Source organism: Xiphias gladius, chromosome 12 (genome assembly GCF_016859285.1).
Source record: "Xiphias gladius isolate SHS-SW01 ecotype Sanya breed wild chromosome 12, ASM1685928v1, whole genome shotgun sequence".
Classification (NCBI taxonomy): domain Eukaryota; kingdom Metazoa; phylum Chordata; class Actinopteri; order Istiophoriformes; family Xiphiidae; genus Xiphias; species Xiphias gladius.
Genome location: NC_053411.1, coordinates 4809767 through 4828143, shown reverse-complemented (window position 1 = coordinate 4828143; position 18377 = coordinate 4809767). Strand labels below are relative to the sequence as shown.

General features: G+C 43.2%; 1 protein-coding gene across 3 annotated transcripts in view; it reads left to right on the top strand.

Annotated features, from left to right (window-relative positions):
• The window catches only part of dock11 (dedicator of cytokinesis 11), a 60931-nt gene that overhangs the window by 27364 nt on the left and 15190 nt on the right, over nucleotides 1–18377 (top strand). For 2 of the 3 annotated variants that reach the window (XM_040140491.1, XM_040140493.1), the window contains exons 20-43: nucleotides 569–692; nucleotides 871–983; nucleotides 1308–1391; nucleotides 1499–1588; nucleotides 2127–2248; nucleotides 2345–2414; nucleotides 2601–2726; nucleotides 3065–3136; nucleotides 3582–3728; nucleotides 4156–4239; nucleotides 4742–4853; nucleotides 5281–5319; nucleotides 6415–6596; nucleotides 7571–7684; nucleotides 8176–8251; nucleotides 9306–9394; nucleotides 11248–11368; nucleotides 11628–11694; nucleotides 12002–12049; nucleotides 12458–12603; nucleotides 14171–14286; nucleotides 14568–14705; nucleotides 16800–16982; nucleotides 17494–17607. In XM_040140491.1, the coding sequence (XP_039996425.1) occupies nucleotides 569–692; nucleotides 871–983; nucleotides 1308–1391; nucleotides 1499–1588; nucleotides 2127–2248; nucleotides 2345–2414; nucleotides 2601–2726; nucleotides 3065–3136; nucleotides 3582–3728; nucleotides 4156–4239; nucleotides 4742–4853; nucleotides 5281–5319; nucleotides 6415–6596; nucleotides 7571–7684; nucleotides 8176–8251; nucleotides 9306–9394; nucleotides 11248–11368; nucleotides 11628–11694; nucleotides 12002–12049; nucleotides 12458–12603; nucleotides 14171–14286; nucleotides 14568–14705; nucleotides 16800–16982; nucleotides 17494–17607 (2577 nt within the window). The remainder of the gene's footprint in view (nucleotides 1–568; nucleotides 693–870; nucleotides 984–1307; nucleotides 1392–1498; nucleotides 1589–2126; nucleotides 2249–2344; nucleotides 2415–2600; nucleotides 2727–3064; nucleotides 3137–3581; nucleotides 3729–4155; nucleotides 4240–4741; nucleotides 4854–5280; nucleotides 5320–6414; nucleotides 6597–7570; nucleotides 7685–8175; nucleotides 8252–9305; nucleotides 9395–11247; nucleotides 11369–11627; nucleotides 11695–12001; nucleotides 12050–12457; nucleotides 12604–14170; nucleotides 14287–14567; nucleotides 14706–16799; nucleotides 16983–17493; nucleotides 17608–18377) is intronic. The other variant, XM_040140492.1, reaches the window with a different exon arrangement.

The window sequence follows — 18377 nt, the reverse complement described above, 5'->3', positions numbered from 1 at the left end:
CCAGAGAGACATCTTAACCAGCTAACAGAGTGACACATGTCCATGTCATAAATTGGAGAGTCATGAGATTCTTAGGCAATGTGCTGTGAGCCACTTCTTTATTTGTGGAAAATCAGTTTAGCTGCTCTGCGCAGCATGTGTCATTTCCTGTGAGAAAATTAGCAGGCGCCCAGACCCAAAAATGAAATGAAAATACATTTCCTTGCCCTTGCTGCCCCCCTGTGGATAAGATTAGTATGGTTAAATAAAAGATGCCGCGTCATGCGTCCTATCGCTCTTAAAGTTAGATGCAACTACTATTCTCTATGGAAATGAAGGTTTCAGTTCATTTTGCCCTCATTCCTTTGAGAGAGAGGAATGACAGGTAATGTTGCAGGGCTGATATGATTTAAAGATAGTTACTGACTGTGAACAACAGACAACTGAGGAAACAAGATGCCTCACTTTCGAATCATTTGAATCCAGTTTTGCTTTGCAAAAAAAACTATAAGAAACTTATAGAAAAGAGAACCACAAAATAATGTTGATATATTACGCTCAAAACGGTGACCCTTTCGTCTGTGCGTAGGTAAAGATTGAGCTGCCGGTCCATGTGCATGAGAAACACCACATCCTCTTCACCTTTTACCACATCAGCTGTGAGTCCAGCAGCAAGGCCAGCAGCAAGAAGAGGGAGGGAGTGGAGTCACTGGGTGAGTCTGTAGGAAAAAGTGTTTCCTACTGTGTTGATAGATGTGTCCTCGAATGCAGCAGTTGCCGTGTTGTCAATATGCTACTTTCAAGGTTTTGTTGATTTATAGGATGATCAGCACTCAGCTCATCTAAAGGTCTTCTGTTTTCATCTCTCTCTCTCTCTCCCTCTCTCTCTAGTGGGTTACTCCTGGCTGCCTTTGTTAAAAGACGGGAGGATGCAGTCGTTAGAACTTCAGCTATCTGTCGCCGCCACCCTGCACGCTGGATACCTTTGTCAGGACACCAGGAAGGTAGAGCCATATCCTCTCACGCCGAAACGTCTCGCACTGATGTAGCGCTCAGAGCCGCGGAAACCTTACAGTTAGCCGCTGTCATGTCCAGAGTTAGCCTAAACACTGACATCTGGAATTTGAACTTACTAAAAGACGTGGTTGGAGCTTATGTGTAAGCTAATGAATTCCACTAAGGATGTGACATAAGTAAAAAGAAATCGTACTCATGTGTGCACCTATGAAATTGTGTCAACACCGCAGGATAACAGTGTTCCGGCTCCTCTCCTAAAACGGATACTGCAGCGTGTTCTGTATTTTTTTCATTATGTCTCCTTTGAGCAGTCCCAACCAGACATCAAGTGGGTGGAAAATGCCAAGACACTGTTCAAAGTGAGGACTCATGTAGCATCAACAATATATGCTCAGGTACGACTTGATTCGCCCTTGGTTCTTCACACACTCGCAGACATGCATGCATAAGGGCGGCCGGTAGACACAGAGCTCACGGCTGTATCGTACCGCTTCTTCCACAGGACCTGCATCTACACAAATTCTTCCAGCACTGCCAGCTGATGAGGACGACATCAGAGGGCAACCCGGCGGAACTTATCAAATACCTGAAGGTGAGGTGCTGCGGGGCAGCGCGCACTCGGCCATTTGAGAGTGCTCGGTCAATCACAGAGCTTCCAGTACAGTTCACCTCCTGCAGTGCCTTTCGTATCCAACAATCTCCACTGCTACAGGGAAAATCTCGACAGCCCAGTCTCCCACGCGCCTGTCACATGTGGTGTCCCCCCAACGCTCAACTTAAGCTCTTGGGCTACAGATGCTTCCTGATCTCAGTGGAGTTTTCCCAAATAAAAGCCTAGTAAAGGTAGATAAGTGTGCGGCCTGAGATGATCAGTTCTAGTCTTACTAGTGAGGAGTTTTGCCTTCAGGAGAACCTTCTTGAGGAGCCCAAAGAAGCAGAATCCATATCTTCAGTTAATGCACTGACATAGTTGTTCATTAAACCAGACCTCGCAGTACTATTGCCCTCTTCTCCTACTTTGATCCTCTTCACTCAGTACCGTAGTTTTTCCATTTTTACTTTTCTGACCCACCTCTTACTCTTCCTCCTCCTGCCTTGCCCTCCTCTCGCTCTCTTCCTCTCTGCCACAGTGCCTGCATGCCATGGAGACTCATGTCATCATCAACTTCCTACCAACAGTGCTGATGCAGCTGTTCGAGGTGCTCACGGCAGCCAATAAAGAAGCCCACGAGATTGCCGTCAACTCTCTGCGGTCAGTCGTTCGCTTGCGTAAAAATGCGGCTTCCCTTTCTGTTTACTACTGAACAAGATGCTTACAGTAACTCCTCTCCCTGCTCTGTACCTTCAGTGTGATCATACACATAGTCTCCAGATGTCACGAGGAGGGACTGGAACACTACCTGCGCTCATTCGTCAAGGTAACCTACTGACACACACACTGCTGTAGGGGTTAAAAAAAAATAAAAAAATCAAGATGATTCCACACACTTCTCGCCCTTGCATATGACATAAAGAGAGCGATCCGACAACATAATCTGGTATTTGTCAGTTTCAGTCTAAAGTGCATCTCGCCTGTGTGGATTTGCCTCTTTCTCTGTCCTCAGTACGTGTTTGTGACCAACAACCCTGCATCAGGAAACTCAGCGACCACTCACGAGGTGCTGGCCACCGCGGTCACAGCCATCCTCAAGCAAACCGCGGACTTCAACACCAGCAATAAACTGCTCAAGGTGAGCATCTGCGTCAGTGCTCACCACCCAGTTAGTTGTAGTACCAACACTCAACAGCAGTTGGAATACTTGCCTATAAAATGGCTCTGCATGTCCTCAGAACAGAAAGTGAATTATTCTAATTTCTGCTGTGACCACATCCTTGAACATGCAGCTGCTTGTCCTTTGTTTTTCATCCTTTCAAGTGTTATTTCAGTGACATTTGGAGTCATATTTTCCAAACCATCACCTTGGCTGTTCCCAGTAAAGTATTTTCGTTTTTCCTTTTCTAGGAAGGCTGCATCTTGGGCAATACCCAAATTAATCTAACTCCATTCCTCTCTTGTCTCTTCTTGTAGTACTCCTGGTTCTTTTTTGAAACCATGGCCAAATCCATGGCCCAGTATCTGCAAGAGGGCAACCGCATGAAGGTCAGCATTAAGTGGTGTCTTCCTCCTTCGCACAATGAGGAATTTATCCTGGCATGTTTTTCACATGTGTGCGTTTAGCAACGCAGGTCTTTGCTTGTAACACTACCCAAGGGTCACATGTCTAGACCTGGCATGGATCTCACAAGCAAAATTTATGTGACGTATGCTGTTGTAATCAATCACTGAGCCATGTGTATATTTTACATTCTTACGCCATGGGTCTGCATTTCATCTGGGTCTTAACCCGCGAGAGCCAGACCTTCAGCAGGAAGCAAAGGGTAGCTGTATGCTGCTGTTAAGAAGTTAAACTTCGTCCCGTTTAGAGAAAATGTAGAATATATTTTACAGTTTATCTATGTACTGTCCTCACAGTGTTCCCAGCTGTTTGACATTTTAACTATTTAATGACTGTGATCCATCTTTACGTATTCGTCCGTCTCTTAAGATGCCGCGGGCCCAGCGCTTCCCGTACAGTTTCCACCAGGCGCTCCAGTCACTGGTGTTGTCAGTCATGCCACATATCACCATCCGCCACATGGAAATCCCGGAGGAAGCTCGCTGCATCAACCTGAGCCTGGCCAGTTTCATCAAGGTCCGAGCCCCACATGCACAAATGTGAAACCAAGTTCATTTAACTTACGAAAGGCTGTTTGATAGGGACATATAAACAAACTTCACCAGTCTCGCTGTTGTGTTACGTGAAGATCGCTAACGGTGAGAATCACTCAGATTCCCCTACACTTTTACGGTATCAAAGATAATTTTTCTTCAGTAGGTCTTACCTGAGATAGTTTGAGAACCTCAAGTTGTACACACCATAGCGTCTTGAGCTTCTTCCGTGGCTCCTCCTGCCATCATTACGCGATTGTTTTTATTTCTACCTCTGCACCAGAACACGACAGCTCTGGTTTTAAATGTTAGTCTCAGTCTCAAAAAATGTGTTTGTTTTGTCTGGGATCACACACTACTTGCATACGCCTGAGCGGCATGTGTGCTAACCAAGCTTCTTCTCTCCTCAGAGGTGCCTGACCTTCATGAACAGGGGCTTTGCCTTCGGCCTGGTCAATCACTACATGTGTCATTTCAGTCTCAAAGATCCCAAGGTACGTGGCTGGTCTCGGAGGCCCAGCACTCAAAAGAAAGCACACCTGGTAAAAATGTACTGTGGGTGTAATTTGTAAAGATAAGTGTGTGAGGGCACTGCTGGAATATGTGGAAGTTGCAAGGCCATTGTTAAGAGGACAGTGGCAAACCCAAAGAAAGACGTTTCCAGCTGATAAGGTACTTAACGAGGTATGACCTTTGCTCTGCGAAACGCAGTTATGTTGCTTACCTGAAAGGTACAGTTGTGTATTTAATCTGGACATTAAAAAAAACCGCAACTGTGTACTATTCCACCTGCCATATCTCTATCTGTGACGGCAGCACCTTTGACTAACAAATTTAACCTACGCACAGACACAGCAGGCTTTGTCTGAGAAGCTCTGTCAGGGGCGTTGAGGATTTTATTTCAATAACGGGGAGAACTTTTTTTTGCAGTTGACAGAAATTTATGTATGTGCGTGCAGGACTACGTGCTCATGTAGATATATGTCTCCGCCACAGGTGCTGACTGAAATGAAATTTGACTTCCTGATGACAGTGTGTAACCACGAGCACTTCATCCCCCTCAACCTGCCCATGGCTTTTGGGCGCACCAGGCTGCAGAGGGTCCAAGGTGAGAGTCAGACCTCAAACTCTGTCTGCCGTCGAACGCGTTGTGCTTCCTCCCACACACGTAAGCACGGACTAGCTCACGCTCGCGTGACTCCCGTTCCCTCACTGATCTCGTTCCAACCTGCATCAACCACACTGATCCCATCAATTACCCTGCCTGATTGTTGCGCCCAAACATACAAAGGTCTATTATTAAACAGGTGGCATATCATACCCATGTGACAGTACTTTCATCTGTACCTGTTTAACATGTTTATCCAACACTTGTTGACAGTTCTAGTTTAACACATCCACAAGTGAAAAGCAAACATCTGTGTGCTGTGGAAATGCTGCATGTATTGTTTAAAGGTTTACCCCCAATTTCTTTATTTTTACTTCCCCCCTCTCTGTTTTTATTTTTTTATTTTTTGTGTTTTGCTTGTGGTCAGATTTTATTCCGTATGCGACGGAGCTTTTTGGCCCTGTAGGTAGGTGATGCTACCCGCACCACGCCATCGCCACCACGTTTGCTGCCGTATGCAAACACCTTGCACGTCACCGCTCCTTCCTTCTGACCTGCAACTAACTCGCCATCCTGTCAGCCCGCTCAGCACAATGCTAATTCTAAGCTAACGCCTTCATGTGCCTGCCTGGGCCTGGGCCTGGGCCTGGGCCTGGGCCTGGGCCTGGGCCTGGGCCTGCGCCTGTGTGTTGTAGATGAGAGGAGCTTGACTGTTGTGGGAATCAAATGACTCTCTTTTCTTAATTCTAAATTGACGTGGTATTTCTGGACACCAGAGCGGAACATGAAGCCGCGTTTCCTTCTCTTGCTGTTTGTGTCTGTCATCTCTCTGGCTCTCTTCCTCTCTCAGTCTGCTTGTCTTTCCACATCATTAGCGAAGATAATTTCAGATGGTTACTTAGTTCAAAGGCTGCATTGCCTGTTCTAAAATTGATGTAGCACTATTGTGAAACTGTATTATTTGTCTGTTGAAACAGACAACTTCTCAATTACAGCGGCATTTCCTCTCTGATCCCTGTTGATTTATTGCTCTTTTCTGAATAAACATATTGAAAATTTACACATTACATTACACATGTCCTAATGTAGCCAAAGTGTAATCAAATATCTTAATTCCGTTTTCTATGTGGCGTAGAAACAGTAATGCCTGGATGAATGTGTTAATTGGCTTTTTGATATTCTGCTGCATTTTGTTTTGCAGTGTTTAACTTTGAATAACTGTCATAGTTGCTTACTGAACAACACTGACTGCATTGTATATACATCTGAGGCCTAAGTTAATGGTCTTTGCACTCTGAGTGTGATTTATTTTTAATTTTTCAGAGGTCTCCTTTGCAAGAAGTAGATACAGTTAAGATTTTTTAACTGCATGTACAACCAGCTACGGCTTTCACAAAAACCACATTTCACAAGACTGGTTATCAGATTTAAGTATGAGGAAATTTCTCCCAGTCAGTACAATAGTCTTAATCTGACAGAATGGCCCAGTTGGCTACACTGGTATCAGCATCACTTCAGCCCATACTAATACACTGACACTTCCTGTCTGGCGTGACCACAGAGCAGAGTCTTGAGTTCAGCCTGACGGAGGAATACTGCCGCAACCATTTCCTGGTGGGTCTGCTGCTGAGAGAAGTGGCCGAGGCCTTGCAGCAAGGGCCCGAGGTCAGACAGCTGGCCGTGAGCGTTCTCAAGAATCTTCTTATTAAACACGCCATGGATGACCGCTACACAACATTCAAGGTATGGGAGGGTGTGGTTGATGGTGGAACTTGATGATGCGAGGAGGAAGAGACAAGCAGAGACAACAGGAGATTAATTGTTCAGAATAACTCTATTTGGAAAATGTCACACATTAATAAGACTGGCACTGGACTTGACATTTCATGTTATGTCACCCATCCAAAAATCCTAGCAGGACAATTTGTCTATTAAGGAAAACTTCAGAAAACAATCTGCAAACTTCAAAGTTTCATTTTCTTGATAATAATGCCTGGATAATGCAGGACTCTGGCTTATTCAGTCTTGTTTCATTCATTCATCATTTGTATGCTCATCTCCCCTCAAGCAACAGCAAATTCTCCCGGGAACAAATGGAGTGATCTCATCCTGTTAATTCGTCTAGGTCGAATTCACTGCAGGACTACGTCTGACTTTGACCAGATTGACAGAAAGTTCGCACAGGAAGAAATGAGCATGTAGACACAAAACTTACCCACAGTTTCATTTGACATGTACAGCGAGTGCAAGCCCCGTCAAACTGCGCAGTTCGAAGAACAAAAGCTTCTTTTTGCACCTGGCGTGATGCAGAAATCTGTCTATTTGAACAGTTTGCATGCAAGAAAAGTTAACGTTAGATGTGACGCAAGTTTGACACAGGTCACGCTCCGTATAAAATGCTAAAGAGGAGTTTAACCGTGTGTTCACTCAACTAAAAAGGCACATATCTGTTATGCAAATCAAGCCAGTGTTTAGGCCGGTGGCGCCATCGAAAGCGGCTGAGGACAGATGTGCTTCTTGAGTACAGTGTTAAACGCGGACAGCAACAGTGCATTTAACTGGAACCTACAATAGTATTCTCTCAGTACATGTGTGGTCATTTTGTCTGCCGCTACGACTTCATGTCATGTCACTCATCAGAATTCACACACAGGCTTCACAGTTTTGTCAGTGCATTGAATATTAAAGAGCTCATCTAGTCATATTTAACGTTTCAGAACCAGCAGGCCAGGATCTGTTTGCTCTACCTGCCGCTTTTCGAGCTGCTCTACCAGAACTTGAAGCAGCTGTCTGCCCAGCCACACAACTCCAGCCCCGGGCTTGGCCTAAACGTGAGTCACTGTGCAGCCCCGGACTGCCAGAGTGGGGTTACTTTTTGGAACACTATTGTCTGCTCCTTTTTTAAAATGTATTGTTTATTACATTAAGAAAAAAGGATTTGACTCCTGGTTCTGGAGGAACTCCGATTTTCAGCTAGAAAACATTGTACTTTACATGATGTAATAAGAAAACACATTGTAACAAAAGCAGATGTGACAGCATTGAAATTCTTTTGGAAGAATTCACAGTTGCAGTTTCTTGGACTCTGTGAAAAAACACATTTATCTTTTCCATGTGCAATGACTGTTCAGCTGTTACTCAAACTTCAAATGGTAACCATCACAAGGTGTAACTGTTTAGTCAGATACTGTATTGTTTATGAGAGGGTCTGAGCGTTCTTCCAGTTTACTGGACAAAAAAAAGGAAGCAGTGGTTCAGAAAGTAACAGTCTACATTGTGACAGCGACACAGATTTCACTTCTTCCATTTTGTTGTTGTCCAGGGCTCCAGAGATGACCTGATATCAACCGGTTCCACAGACAGCAGGCGAATCAGCACTGCAATTGAGAAAGACCATGGTTAGTTCGCAACTGCGGATACTGCACAATACATATGGAATCTGGCCTCTTCCTGTTTATACATCATCCGTTACGTTCACCACAGAGACCCTTGGCTCCTCGGCTCCTCGGCTACACAGCAATTGTTTTCTATTGCACAGCTTGATTCATTGGCAGCACTCTGTCTGCAAGCAGCAGCTGTCTGCCAGACATCTGCCACTAAGGGTATGCTGTACGTTGTTATTTATTTTTTCTTGGGATTTGTCATCACATACATCAGCGAACCTACCCGAGGCCTGCCGGTCTCTGATGATGGACAAGGATAGCGCAGCGCTAACAATGGTGAAAGGAAGTTAGAAAAAAAAAAAAACGAACATTCAGTGCAAGAAAAAATACCAGTTCAAAACGCAGTGAACGTGCCTATTGTTTAAGATAGGCTATGTTCATTCTCAGCTTTTCTTAACGACAGTAGTAGCTTCTCATTAGGTTAGATGCTCATTAAACTGTTGTTGAACTGAAGTAGAGGAATGTGAGACTAAGAATAACTGAATCCTTTGAGGCAAATATCTTCCAGTCCTCCAGTTGTTTAGCCTTGTGTTTCCATGAAGTTGGCTTTCACGAGGGACAAATTTGAAATAAACAATATTCCAAATCAAAGCTGAAGAAGCTACAACATTCCGATCCTGCACACACATCCCATGATACAGGTCAATAGCCTCTTTTCCCTGGTGACTTAACTGGGGTTATGTTCTCAGACTTCACTAACCTTCATAACAACAGAAGACTTTATGAAACCAGTTTCACAGGCTTATCTCGTCTCGCTGTATAAGATTAGGGCAGTTCCCCCGCAATGGAGTTGAGTTGTTGTAGGAGTTGTTTAACTGCCAGATATCACGTTAGCAATAGGAATTGCCAGCCAAACATACAAATACTCCGGGGTCTTTGAGTCTATCTGGTATCTGTTTTTGCATCCAAGATCAACCAGAATTCGTTATTGTGCGTGAGAGAGTCAGTACGTCCCCCTAAATTTGCAAATGCCACTGGCATTAACGATGCTGCCCCGTGTTGGCTCCAGGTCTGCCAGCTCAGAATGGCCATGTTGTGAGGAGAGAGGACTCCAGAAGCTCTCTGTTCATGGACGCCGGAACACCGGACAGCATCGAGGTGAGAACATCTCACACCAGCTGTCCCACACATTCACATTTCACCCCAGAACAGCCTGACATGTACGTGCTTTGCTCCAGTTTAAAGAGTTTGAAAAATTAGATTTATCTGGTCTGTCAATCACTAAGAAATGAGGTTTGTACAATTCTTTAATAATAATAATAATGATAATGATAATAAACCTTATTTATATAGCACCTTTCGAAAACATAGTTACAAAGTCCTTTACAATAAAAACAAATAATAAAAGTAAATAAGAACCAGAACTTAAGATATAAACAAGATAAATTAATTTAAGTAATTACAACAAATACCATCAGTTAAGAAAAAGCGATACGATAAAAGTGAGTTTTAAGAAGAGACTTAAAGGAGTACACTGAGGTTCTCCTGTCAGGGAGTTCCACAGTGAGCTGGCTAAAGCACATGCCACGTGCACCCACTGTTCTGCTCTGAAGTCTCAACTATAAAGTTTCTCAAAATGCGAAGCGCCATAAAATTAGTGTTAGCGTTATACTGTCCCCTCAGCTTGAAGTGACCGCTGCCTCTGAATCCAGGGCCAACATAATGAAACACTTCTCTTTTACTGCTTTGCAACTTTGACACATCAAATGAGATGGAAAGGAAATTGCAGTGGCATTGCAATACTCTTCAATCAACACGTGCCAAAGACTACAATTATTTTAATATTATGGTTCTTTTGATCCGGGCCCCCTCCACTGACTGACACCACATGTTTTTTCCAAAAAATGAATGGCTCATAGGAGCACGGGCTTGCTCGAGCGTTTCCTGGTGTGACGCCAGGACTGAGTTTGCACCCGCAGTCTGGGCACCGACCCAGATGTTAAACATAGAAGGACTGGAGTGGAGTATTCGTGATCTGCGTACATACATATTTGTAGCATTTTTCATCAGGTGCCGTCAAATACAGTAGACTAAATATACTTGTTTTCACCGATGCGGATGTAGCCTAAACTGCAGCCTTTACAGTTAACAGTTAAACTTTATAGATAAACCAATGTGCAGGCTTGTCTGACTTGTCTGCTGAAAACACGGGCTTCCTCTCTTGCTGGAATAGTAGACTCTGTAGAAGAGTCGTCATCCTGGCTGAAGGAATTCCGTGTTAATCTTACTGCCAGCAAACCCATGTGCAGACCCAAACCAACAATGACACGACCCTGCTACCGAAAATTGCATGTTGACATGTCGTATTTCATGGTGCCATGGCCCTCCGTTGGTGCACAGAAAACTGTTAAAAACCCATCAGAGATTCCCAACCGGTGCCCTGGATGAGATGCTCATTCATTGTTCATTTTAGTCTACCCCACATGCATCTTGTGCTGTAAATAAGCAATATGTCCGAATCTGTGGCTGAAAATAGTCCCCAACGAATACACTGCTGACTCCTCTTTGTGTAATGTTTGCCGTCATTTGTTGGTGCCCAGCTATTTTAGAAAAATCAGAGGCCCTTTTGAAAATTAAACTATATGTTTGTGACTATGTTTTAAAGATGTACCTCTTCAGTAGGAACTTTGGGCTGTCACCACCGACAGTAAGAAAAAAAAGGAAAAAAAAAAACAGAAAAAGAGCCGTTTCCTTTAATGTGTCATATTTGGCACTAAATAGCCAAAATAGCTCTTTGTTTAATACTAGACCCCAGAGAGGTATCAAACGTAGTATCGGAACTGCAAACAAAAAGTTTTAAGAGTTTAGCGCTTTTGACTGTAAAACCTGTTGATTTTACCAAATGCAAGAGACTCCTTTTCTTTCTTCTTGTATCAGTTTTTCCACACCACAAAATATCCATGTCTCACCACTCAGTGTGTGTTTCTGTTTGTGTTGACCTTTTACCGCAGCTGCAGAGACGTGGCTCCACCATGAGCAGCAGCCACATGCCTCCCGTCGGCAGACTGGGACAGTATGAAATCAAAGGCCTTCTGCTCTCTTTCCTGCACATTGTCAAGACCTTGTCAGAGGGTCAGTGATGATCTATGCCTACACTGCCCAATCAGGTCCTCATTTACCATACACAGGATATGACCGCCCCTTCTGCTGTTTTGGTATAGAGCTCCCGCAGAAACCTTACTTGGCCGCTACAACGAACAATGAGCTTAAGGAGTGGTTGACTGCCAGCCAGGCCTCTCAGGCGTCTTCTTCTATTAAAAAAAAAAAGTTGACACAAAAACAAAACACAAAACTCATTCATCAAAGAGTTTATCCTTCTTTTTGTCCGCAGACACCGTAATGGCGTACTGGAACAAAGTCAGCCCCCAAGACATCATGAACTTCCTCAGTTTGCTAGAGTGAGTGAACTTTTCTTCACCTCACCACAGCTTGTTGCAATGCCATGATCATGACACACTATAAATACTGTTTGCTGTGTTTCATTTTTCTTTGTCATGTTAAACATCGTTAAAGTCGACACATTTAAAGTATTATCAAGTTACACTCGCGCCGGCAGTCCTGAGTGAGCTGATGCCTGACAAATGTTGGCTATGTAACACAGCATTGCTCATCAACCCAAACTGAAAGGTAAGTTGAGCAGGACATCCATGCACACCTTCTCTGCACCTGTTAATCATTTCTATTATTTTTTAACTCTCTTTGCAGGACCTGCCTGGTTCAGTTCCGTTATATTGGAAAGAGGAGCATTAGCCGGTAAGGCTGGAAAACCGACGGCACTGCGGTCTTACCTGTCACACTTGGCTAATCTACCTGAAATTAGGGAAGCACCTAAATTTAGTCAACCTCAGTGGAAACGTGACGTTTTCTTGACCCATTTCACAGAACTGTTGGCGTTGTTTGGTCCATCATTACGTCACCCATGGTTTCTTAATGAGAAATATTCTCTGCTTGGAAAATGATTCATGTTGTCACATAAATTCTCTTGAATTCCAGTTATTTACTGTGTTAATTCTTAATATAATAGGTTAGATATCCACAGCTTAGTTATAAATTTCCAGCAGCTGATACGGGGTCTCATTTCCCTTTGGTGTCTTTTCTCTCTCCGTCTTTCAAACAAACAAATGCACTCTCCGTCTTTCTGCGGATGCATTATTCATATAGGAGTCAGGAGGTCTGTGTGTCGAAGCTCTTCTCCTCAGACAGGAAGTCTCAGACGATGCCTCCCATGCGCTGCAACCGAGCCAGTCTCATGCAGACCAAGATACACCAGTTCAGTACCATGGAAGCATCCCTCACGCTCAATATAGGTAATTACGCGCACCAGTTCATTTGCAAAATGTAACGTAACACTATCTTATGGGTTTAGTTTCAGGCAAGTATACAATTCGTACATATTAAGTATACTCTAACTTTGATTGGTGTCTAATTACATAGTTCTTTCCAGGAAATGTTACTGGGCCAGTAAAAAAAAAAAAAAAAAAAAAGCTTTAGCAAACTTTACAAAGACAAACCTAATAGTAAATGTTGTCCCTACCAACCATACAAAAAGTTACAGAAATCAAATTAATGCAGAGCTGTTTATCAACTTAATCCTTATGTTCTTCTAGTAGATGTACGGTCAAAGATTATACGAAAATGTCAGCTTTGTTGCAGAGCAACAGTTTCCAAACCACTTTTTTCGAATAGTAAATGAGTTGTACTTTAGTGGGGACCAAACAAAATATCCGTCTTGAGACCGTTGAAGAAATACATAAAACATGCTATGAGGTTTGAGCTTGACGGTTGGATTTGGAGAGCTCAGGCGATGGCCACATGAGTCATAAATGCAAATTTAGTCCTGCAAAGCTAGACTTGTGCTCTACTGAGGTCTGTGGAAAGACAGGTGTTGTTGGAGACATGTCACAGTGAGCTGTTGTAATGCCTAGAACAAATGGCCTACGCCAAGGTAGGTTCAGTTTGTAGCTGAATGGAAACCAGCCAGAAATGCAGTTCCTAGATGCACTTATTGTCAGGTCGACAGCCAACAGGGTGGCTGCCTCAGGCTTTCCTAGATATACAGTATTACGTTCAGCTCAAAGGCCTCTGCGAGCTCGATGTAATGGATATCTGACCGTGCCAGATCCATTCCACAGTGCCTTAAATCCACACTGCAACTTGATGCGTACAGCATTGTGTTGACCCATTCTGCATAGGCGTGCAATACATTCAGACTTTTAGTGGTTTGGAAGGGGATTCACTTGCAGCAGAACCATGACCCTGAACATGCACCAAGGCTATGACAGGCCCAGACTGTAGATCTCTGCAAGTAAACTCAGGATTACAGCCACTGTAAAACATTTTCATCTTTGTATATTTAAATTATTGCTTTGCTGTTTACTTAAAGAGATACTTTTTGGTTTTGGCAATCTTGCCTGTTGCTCACCTTCCTGATGACAAAACGTTATTTGTGTCCACTTTAGATTGCAGCTTTCTATTTTTTATTTCTTACTGAACTCTCTTTTGCCATTTTAATGGGAAACATCAAGTTATTGAAGTCCCTTTGAAGTGACGTGCTGGTGATGGAAAACTTTATCAAAAAGTTTAATGGTGCAAGGTTTCCTGGGTTACATTTTCCACCACAATATATATTAAGTTAGATTTATTTACTTAAATTTTATTCATGTGCAATTAAAATCCAGTAAACAATGAATCATTTTCCAAGTGAACTATTTTCAAAACAATGCTGATGCTTAAACACAACATGGTTATCATCAGTTTTTTCTATACAGAAGGGTGAAATGACTGTGATCTCCAGTGAAATATCATTTCCATTACCACAAATTACTTTCTGATGTTGTTTGTGTGTTTGTGTGTGTGCGTGTGCATGTGTTCTAGGGACTGGGCCATCAGAAGCAGAAATCCACCATCAGGCTCTTCTGGAAGGAAATATCTCCACTGAGGTCTGCCTGAGTGTCCTGGATGTCCTGTCTATTTTCACTCAGTGCTTCAAGGTCAGCGCGCACACACACACGCACACACAACAACTACACTGACGCATAAAAGAAGACTCATTGTATCAAAGTAGACTAAATCTTAAAACAAGTGAGGAAGTATGTGGATGTGAATGTAGCATGTATTTAACATTGAGGTCAAATTTGCGTGAACATATGTGTGTGTCTGTGTGCTGGTGTGCGTTTGTGTGTTTATATACTTAGGCATGTAGTGTCTTCAGGGAATAACGTAAGTCAATACAGTGTCCCCCTAAATGACAAAAAGTGTGTGTGTGTGTCAGACCCAGCTGCTGGACAGCGAAGGTCACAACCCCCTGATGAAGAAGGTGTTTGATGTTTACCTGACCTTCCTCAAAGTTGGCCAATCGGAAGCTGCCCTCAGACATGTGTTCGCCGCGCTCAGGGCTTTCATCAACAAGGTATGTGGGCACGCTCGTACATACAGCACACAGCGTGAGGTACCGCCGCCATCGTGGCATCGACACGGCCAAGCCAGCGGCTGGCGGAGATGAGCTGCTGTGTTTCTGCGGATTAATGCCAGTATATTTTGTGTTGTTTGGACATTTCCAACCACTGAAAAACAAACAAAAGTGATATATGCTGTCCCTAGCCCAGCCTACGTGTCCTGCGTGCAGTCATTCTCTCATCCAAAACAATTTTAAGGACACAAGTGACTGTTGAGAAAAACAGAAGATGCATAGAATAAATCTTTCTCATTTCCTGTGTTTTTTTTTTTTTGGTGTCCGTGCTTCCTGGTTTCCATGTTCACATGCCTTCTTATTTCTCGTAATCATTCATCACATTTATTTAGGGAGTAGGAGCACACTCAAACAAGCCTCGATCTCAGACTAGGGAGGGAATATGTACTTCCCAAGGAACAGGTCCACCCACTTCCTACGTGTATCTTCTGATAGCATCAGTAGTGTCAGTGTTAGTTCTTGTGTGATGACTCAGAGGAGAGCAGCAGGGGAGACTCTGTTCTGGCTTGTTTTGCTCATACAGGAAGAATGAGAGAGATTGCTCTCTGCGGTCATACACGGCAAGAGAGAGAATATCAGAAAAATGAGGAAGAAATGCAGCACGAGTTCACTAAAATACTTTCTTTATAGAGACGTCTGCGCATTCATTCCAAATTGTACAAGTTCATTAAAAGTTTAAAAGATAGGGCTTTGAATATTCTACCCATTTTTATTGGCAACAAATCCTGTGAAAGGGCAAAAACAACAATGACTTGATCCTACAACTGCTGCCAGTGTAGTTAAAAAGCCATTAATATTGTATGAATCTGTGCCGTTGAGCTCCATTTCCGTCCAGAAACTAGTAACAGAAACCAGAAACCAGTGTGGCATTGAGCCACACTGGGTCACATGTTCCCTCATTACCATGAACACATACACTGTAGTTTAAGTTTGAGTCAAGCCTGCATTCAATGTGCAGCTGTTGGAATTACTCAATACAGCATGAAATGGGTATCAATCCACAGCTGAAAACAGTCCGCCGCAAATGCACTGCTCATTCATTCAACCTTAATACGCGCAGGGTGGTCTACTGACATCAGTCCGCTCTCTTTTGCACCCTGTTTACACAAGACAATTAAACCAAAAGCAAAAAATCAAACATTTAGATGTTAAAAACCAAAAACACAAATAAATGGCTAAGGATGAAAGAAGCATGAGAAGCAGGGTAGGCAAGTTGGAAAGTATTGAGAGAAGCACTCATTTATTTTGCCCGATAAATTTAAATTTTGAAAACAGTCAAATGTCCCCGAGTCTCACCATATCTAAAAAGCGACAAGCTGTTGCTGTAATTCATTGCATTTGCGTTTTTTGGGGCCCAGCACATGCTGTTTGAGACTGTGGAGAAAGTCTCAAACCAACTGTGCAGGTCCTGACCTAATAACGTCCGATGACAAAATAAAAATAAAATAAAAACATTGAATTTCTTGTGTTATTTTGAAAAGGAATCTCAGAAAAGCAGCATCCATAATTCAAATTTGTGTTCATTTTTATTTTAATTGAAAAATAAAAGGGCTGAAATCAACTTTTGTTTGTTCAAGGTTATAGATTGTACAAAACTATACAAATAAGATTGTAAAAACTGACAAAATATCTTAAAGCATAAGAAGCGGGGACAGAAGGAAAATTATTTGCTTCGTGCGCCGGCCTTTATCTGCTCTTCTATGTCTTTGTCGTCTATGTCAAAGCTGGATGCAGATGATCAGATAAAGGCCGGCGCACACATAGAGAAAGCAAATCCTTTCCTTTGGTCCCCGATTCAAACCGCAACCGCATTCACACTGCGCATTCGCAAGTCTTATACTTATTCTGCTTTGTGACATGCTTAATCATTTGAACAAAAACAGCCGGCAAAGACTGCATGACAGTCTGCGACACACAGCTGTGGCCCGTTCCTTTCTAACGGCTCGTTGCCATGTTCTTCCCTACACACTTACAGCATTTTCTAATCCCGTCCCTGCCCAGAATCTGCCTTTAATACACTAACACATTTGTCAGTTCCCGGCGGTGCTGTTCAAGGGCCGCGTGACGCTCTGCGAGGCTCTGTGCTGCGAGGTGCTCAAGTGCTGCGTCTCCAAGCTGGGCTCTCTGAGGGCCGAGGCGTCTGCCCTGCTCTACCTGCTGATGAGAAACAACTACGAGTACACCAAGAGAAAGACCTTCCTGCGCACGCACCTGCAGGTAAGGGGGAGTGAGTGTCGGTTTGTGAAGCAGAGGCGCATGAGAACGTGACATCCCTCTGGAGGACGGTTAATATCTGTTAACTGCTCAGTGAACGTTAGCCACACTGTCAGCATTCGACACACTCGGTTTTCTGTAACCAGGTCTTTCGTGGTCTCAGCAACTTTTCGACCAGATGTTCACCTTTTGACCTTTTTAGCCCTGTGTCGACACACTCTTCCGAGTACTTCACTTGCTTTCATAACTGAGTTGAAGAACGGAAGAGGGTGTTTAAACAATTTAAACACAGACCGCCTGCTGAGTTTCTGAGTTTCCACTTCCTCTGCGAGCACAGTCCCAGAGAGCTGTCCAGGTCTCCTTTAGCTCTCACTGGTCTCTGTCAATACATGTGCTGTTCAGTTTTTTGTTCCTCTTCTCACTTCTTCTTCTCTTCATCCGTTTTCTCGTTTGTTCTCCTCCTCCCCATCCACGCCTGCACCTTATAATCCCTTTGCTCCTTTTGCTTTTCCAGATTATCATTGCAGTAAGCCATCTGATCTCCGACGTGGCGCTGACTGGCAGCTCACGCTTCCAGGAGTCCCTCTCCATCATCAACAACTTTGCAAACAGTGACAAGGCCATGAAGGTAGGCGGTAGAAGTCCACAGACTAGTGTGGGAAAACCAGGAAGTCTTACAGTGACAGTTCTGAATCTAATACAATTTAACTGAGAAAGCATCAAAATGATAAATTCAAGACAATAAATTGGCTGATTTTAAATCCCATACGTACACGGGTTTATTATCTCTTTAAGCCAGCCACTGGATCCCATTTTCAAATCACTCTGCTCCCCATGTGAGATATGTAGTGTTGCAATACGTCTGATTTGGTTTCGTCAGACTTGAAATGTGTGTATGAAGATGGCGGATGAGATTCTCTTACGAGGAGCTGTTTAGGGGGTCAGTGGTGTATAATAGTGTGGAAAGGACGACGGAGCATCAAATGGTGTAACGTGTGAAATGCATCAGACATCCTGGTTAACTGGCAAATATTCAGATTTTATTATAAAGGAAATAGAGGTTGTTGAAAAAAAAAAAAAAAGGATCAGATTAGAATAATGACAATTTGGCATGAGTCTGGATTTTTCGTCTCTTCAGAGCAGCCTTAAAATTTATTTGGAAATGTTGACAGAGAAACCCATTGAGTCCAAACCTGCAAAACTGCAGGTCTGTCCAGATGGATTATGAGCAAGACATTTTAGAGTTAACCTCATGCATGAACTCATTTTCAGACAAAGAATGATGATAAAAAATATCAGTATAATAATTATTACATGTAGATGTAAACATGCTATTGAAAAACCATTACGATCCGCTGGTATACTTATCGCCATTTGTCTTTTTATAATGAAGAGTTA